At 47.9% G+C, this 5,956-nt stretch overlaps 1 protein-coding gene across 1 annotated transcript in view; it reads right to left on the minus strand.

Moving 5' to 3' along the window:
* Window positions 1-450: 450 nt before the first annotated feature.
* The window catches only part of SERPINB10 (serpin family B member 10), a 31,508-nt gene continuing 26,002 nt past the window's right edge, over window positions 451-5,956 (minus strand). Inside the window, exons 6-8 of the mRNA XM_081801058.1 lie at window positions 4,403-4,545; window positions 2,483-2,635; window positions 451-973 (exon numbers count right to left, since the gene is read on the minus strand). Of these exons, the coding sequence (XP_081657184.1) occupies window positions 569-973; window positions 2,483-2,635; window positions 4,403-4,545 (701 nt within the window). The 3' untranslated portion in view covers window positions 451-568. The remainder of the gene's footprint in view (window positions 974-2,482; window positions 2,636-4,402; window positions 4,546-5,956) is intronic.

Below are 5,956 nucleotides of genomic sequence, written 5' to 3' on the forward strand. Positions count from 1 at the left end.
TGGGGGCCTGTGTGAGACGTGGGACCCGCAGGGCGGTCTGTGTGATCCTGCCGGGGCAGAGACACTTCATCTCGGCTATGAGCCTGGGTGGCTGCAGGCTTTACCCCGTGGTGTTCGCCTCTGGCTGTGTGTGCAGTGGGGTTGGGCTCTAGCCTCTCCCCGGGAACCCAGTAGGGGAAGTGGGCAGAGCCCTGAGGTCACTGCAGGATGGGAACGCGTAGGGAGGGCTGGTTTGTGAATCCCAGACATGCTCCGCAAGACGCCCACAAACAGTGAGAACAGACGGTGAGGAGCAGGCCGTCCTCTGATAGGCAGGTGAGAGCAGAGTCGATGAGAAAGAGGAGCTGACCGAAGCCCCCAAACAAGCACAGCCTTCTCAGCCCCAAACTGTGCACGTGTGATGCGTCTCTCAGTGGCCGCGGAATATTCGGTCAGGACATTCACACAGACTTCCCAGGAGCACACGCTTTATTTGGGCATTCAAACCATCCCACCAGTTTGGTCACAGGAATCTGCATTAAGGCAGGTGGGCAGAAGCAAAAGGAGTGTTTACAGCAAGTGCACCTCCTTATGGGGAGCAGAACCTGCCACAGAACAAAATGCTCTTGGTGTTGTGGTGTGTGATGAAGAAAAGGAAAGGGTGGTCTGCACAAAACCTTGGTTCGGGTCTGCTGCTCCGAGCGTTCCTGACCACGGCTGTGGCCCCCGCCGCCTCCGTACCCTCTTCGTTCACTTCTACAAAGCACTTGTGCGCCACCTTGGACATGGGCACGTTCTTCTTCGCCGACATTCCAGAAAAGTCTGCCTTGGCTTCCTCAAACGCATCAGTCATACCTAAACTTCGGAGAAAAGACTCCAAGTCGTAACTCTCCTCCAGCTTCAATCGGGGAAGGAAAACTTGAACTTTATCCTTAGTCATCTTTTCTGGATTTGTCCAGGCTCTGAACTTCTCGTATGTTAGGGCTTTTTCCACCTGAAATAAGGAGGAGTCGAATCTTAAAATGGACAACAGCCTGGTGCTCCCCTGCCCACTCAGCCCCTCTCCCCTCCGTGACACTGTCCAAGAAAATCTACAGAGATTTCCTGTACCACACCAACATTTTCCCTCAAATTCTCATCTTTTCCCCTGTTTTATGGATATAAGAGGAAAAATAGCTAAAAAACACTTAGAGAGGGGAGATGCTTTTTTTTTTTTTAAACTATCTGTACCAAACTCATTTCAAATGTTTTTTAGTTTGGAAAGTTCTCATAACCAAGTGATTGTATCCATGTGATGCACATTACTATGAATCACAGACTGTTTGACAAAAAAGAGAGCATGGCTCAGAACTCTGATGGGCGAGAGCAGGAAAATCAGGGATCCTCCAAACAGGAAGGAAGACGTGGCTTCCAGGGAGAGGAGCACAGAAATGGAGAATTCGACAACACTGTGGCTTCTGGCATTCTTGTTCATCTTCTGCCTGCCCTGGCGTTCGCCTCAAAGCCTCCAAGACCCATCACTCGGTCTGTGTGTCCACAGTGAAAAAAGGGAAGAAGCTTCCACTGCTTCTCCCTCTTTTCTTCACCACCTGGAGCCCAGGCGAATGTTCCTCTCCAGCGACGGCTGTGTGGACATTAGCTCGAATTCCCAGACTCTCCTCATCTTCTTCTTGAGTAACCATGACAGAGCTCACCTTTGACTTAGGCCAATAGCTTTCCGGTTCCACGGAGAAACCAGGGACACCGGGCAGCCCCACCCTCAGCGTCCTGCACACAGGTGTACTGGAGCTGGACTCTATCTCTGGCAAGAGTCCACTGTTAAACCCTCAGTCGCCTGAACTCAGCCAGACGCCAGAAATGAGTTGTTCCCCACCCCCAGACAGCTGGATAACAAGCCCACTACTCGTCCTGACCTCCTTACAAATTTACTTTCTCCCACCCTGAACTTTGTTCCTTTTCTGTCATGGGAAGAAGGCCCTCTCCTCCCGTCCAAGAAAAATTCTTCACCTGTCCTTGAGACACCTGCTACCCAAAGTGTGGTCCCTGACCAGCAGCATCTGCATCACCTGGAATCTCATCAGAAATGCAAACTCTCAGGCCATCGCCCCCTGAATCAAAAATTGCCTTTTAACAAGCCACCCAGCGGATTCCTACGCATGTTACTGTTTCTCAATATGGCAAGTACTCTCCTTGCCTAGTACTTTTTTGTTCAATAATTCCTGGGACTCGACTAGCCCCTCTTTCAGAGTAAAGCAGAGTGTTCTGATAATTTTGGAAGCCTCGCCTCGCTTCCTGAGAATGGGTCCTCACCACCAAATCCACTCCTGGATACATGCTCAGCAGAAAAGCAAACACAAGGTCACTCCAGACAGGAGATGCTGTTCGCCCAGGACTCCTAACAACCCTCAACTGGAAATTCCTCATGTGCTACCTGACAGACGGACACAGAGAAATGCGCTCAGGCCGTCTCCACAGACGCTCAGACGCACTGGCCAAGGCTTACCAAGGCGAGATCAGCGTTGTCATCCGGAAGGACGATGACCATGCTCAGCTCCTGCCCCACGTACGGCAGCTCCAGCACCTGAGCGTGCACCTCATCCACATACCCCAGGTTAAATTTAGCGAGCTTAAACATCATCTGCACGGTCTTTTTCTCCTAATGAAAAATACGGAATTAAAAGCAGATCACTGAAAAATGAGCAGGGCTTAGGAAAAAGGAGATAAATCTCATCTGCAGAACCTCTAGGTCCATGGAAGAGAATTGCCATTTCTGCACATTATGCTGATAGATGCCAAACCTCATTATTACATATTAGTATTTTTTTTTAAGATTTTATTATATGACACAAAGGGAGAGAGAGAGAGACAGCGAGGAGGGAACACAAGCAGGGGGAGTGGGAGAGGGAGAAGCAGGCTTCCCGCGGAGCAGGGAGCCCGATGCAGGGCTCGATCCCAGGACCCTGGGATCATGACCTGAGCCGAAGGCAGACGCTTAACAACTGAGCCACCCAGGCGCCCCTACATAATTACTATTGAATACCACATGCTCTTGTCCCAGCAGATCAACTATTACCAGGTGGGAGAGAATAAAACTGACGAACGTAGACATAAAACCCTACGTTATTTTTGGAAGAAGTTGTGTTTTTCACTTCTGAGAAGATGCATTAGAGAAGAGCACTCCCAGGGACCTTATAATTAAAGATTATTTATCCAAGTTAAGGGGAGAATTAACTAATATTCAGGTTTGGAGGCTGAAGGATGCGGTTAGAAAAGATGGATAGACCATAGAGACTTATATTTTTATTCTGAAAAGTTGCTCAATTATATAACTGGCTTCATGGCTTTGGTTTTCTTGGAGAGAGGACCTTGACAGGATTTGTAATGTCCACCATTTCTAAAGCTTGCATCAAATGTATTCTAGACTTTTAAATCTGTGTGCGAGGGGCGCCTGGGTGGCTCAGTGGTTAAGTGTCTGCCTTTGGCTCAGGTTGTGATCCCAGGGTGCTGGGATCGAGCCCCACATCGGGCTCCCTGCTCGGCGGGAGGCCTGCTTCTCCCTCTCCCACTCCCCCTGCTTGTGTTCCCTCTCTTGCTGTGTCTCTCTCTGTGTCAAATAAATAAAATCTTTTAAATAAATAAATAAATCTGTGTGCGATATGCTATCATCAAGTTGATGGAAGCCAAATTTCAAGCTAATTGCTACTGATGCCAACCATCATCATACCCAAAAGTGAAGGGACAAAAGTGTTGTTAAAGTTAGGCTTTAAGTCTAGAGGTCTGACACCCAGCATGATGACCACAGTTATGAATACTGTAGTGAATACTGGAAATTTGCTAAGAGAGTAGATTTCAGGTGCTCTCATCACAAAAGTAACATGATAACCACGTGAGGAAAGTGTATGCTAACTGGCTCGACCAAAGCAATTATTTCTCTATGTGAATTATATCAAATCATCATCTCACACACCTTATATACAATTATTTAAAAAGATCCAAAAATAAAGACAAAGTTAGCCTGAACATCTGCTAACCCTTTTTTTTCTTGTGTTCAGAACTATATAGCTAGGAGTTATAAGGCAATCTACAGGCATAGTTGGCACTGACATTGTAAGAACGTGTCTGGGTAAACACAGAGTGTCAACACAAACATAATACCAAGGGTTAGAAGAAATTTTCTTTCAATCCAAATAATATGGCCAAAGAGAGAAGAATCAGTTTGACATAGGATGCAAACACAAAACTATCAATATAAAAATGATTTTAGCTTCTCTCTTCCCCTCTCCAATAAAAGATATAGAAGGGGTGTGAAATTCATTGAGAAATATAGTATGAAATACATTATTTTTTCCATTCATTCACAATCTTTCCCAGCACATTACTTTCTTAAGAAAGTTAGCAGTACCCCCGAAAAATATTTCCCTACCTGGTTGATTTTGAAGGGCATCCCCCTTGTGTACTTTCTGTCAAACTGCTCATTCCACTTTCCGTTGAAATAGACGGCATTCACGAGAACCAGCTTAGTCAGCGGATCAACTGTCCCAGCACCCAGGATCTCTGAAATCTTACCTGCCAAGCATATCAGAGAAGTTTATAGCCATCTGGGGAAGAGGGGAGAGGAATAAACATTCTTTTACAACAACGCTCCTGACATCTGAAGCTCGGCATGGTTGAACCAGGCTGGAATCCTGTCTTCCCGGAGGCCTGAGGAACAGGGTGATGGGATGTAATGCCGAGCACTCACACCCTGTGGCATATCCACCCTGCTCGTCCCTACACAGCAATCTTGAAGCTGGCAGGTCAACTCTCATTTTGCCCTCAATTTATAGATGTAGAAATTTAGGTCAGAGCATTTGGCTGACATTTCGCCAAGGTCACATAGGTTCCAAGTGGCTGAACTGAGACAAGAGTCTTGCTTCTCATTGTAAACTGCCCAACCTTGGTGCCATGATTTTTCAACCACGCTGCTGCTGGCATTTCCCGCCAGATCATTCTTTGCTGTGGGGAACGTCCTGTGCATTGTAGGATGTCCCACCAGTAGCATCTCCCCAGCTGGGACAACCAAAATGTCTTCAGCCATTGGCAAATGTCACCTAGGGGCTGATTCTGGCGGAGAATCATTGCTCCACGCCAACCTTCAGATCTCATTTAGGTGAGGAGAAGCTTCTGAAGGATGAAGGAATACGCACCTGTAAACGGGTAAGGCAGTCCTCCTGAAGGCAGAGAATGGGGGAAGGAATTCAGGGGTACAATAAAGGGACCCAGACTGAGTTCTCCAATGAGACTGGGGACAAGGTGATCCCCAATATTCCCTACGGCTCTGATATTTGGGGGAAACATGCTGGCAGTCAATCTGATGAAGAGGAAGTGAGTGATGTAGGGAGGGTGATGTAGAGAGAAGCTTCTGGCTTCCCTGAGTGACCCAGTACTGCTGGATCGCCTGGAGAACAAGAGACTACTGCACATACAACGTAGGAAAACGTGAAAGGCTCTGCCCTGCCAACAGCCATTATTTTATTGGCTTTCAGTATAATCGTGGGCCCTGCCGCTGCCGGACACACAGCAGGTGCACCCTAAAGCGCGCTAGGTGGGCACAGAAGAAATAAGTCATTTAACTCCCTCCCTGCCCCCCCCCACACATACTTCTGGAAGTCTCTCAATTGTGTTAGGTACTTCGAGTGCTTGAAAGCATGCCCTTCTCTGTACTCTAGTCAAGCACTGGCGGAAATATTCCTGGTAAGACCGAGCGTGGTCTGGACAGGGGAGGCCTTAGGCTCCGCGGGAACTGCATTTCCAGAATCTGGGGCAAAGATCACGCTCTGAATGCAAACTCAGCCTCAGCCCCAGGACAAAGGAAGGAGAGGCCTGCAGATAAAACCAGCTGTCCTCATCACCACTTATACACGGAGATAAGGGGAACTGTTGCCCAGTGTCTCAGTCGGCCGCAGCCTAAACTGAATGATGAGGGCTCCCCCACCCC

The sequence above is a fragment of the Leptonychotes weddellii genome, chromosome 13, assembly GCF_054177405.1.
Source record: "Leptonychotes weddellii isolate Sample4059 chromosome 13, ASM5417740v2, whole genome shotgun sequence".
Lineage (NCBI taxonomy): Eukaryota > Metazoa > Chordata > Mammalia > Carnivora > Phocidae > Leptonychotes > Leptonychotes weddellii.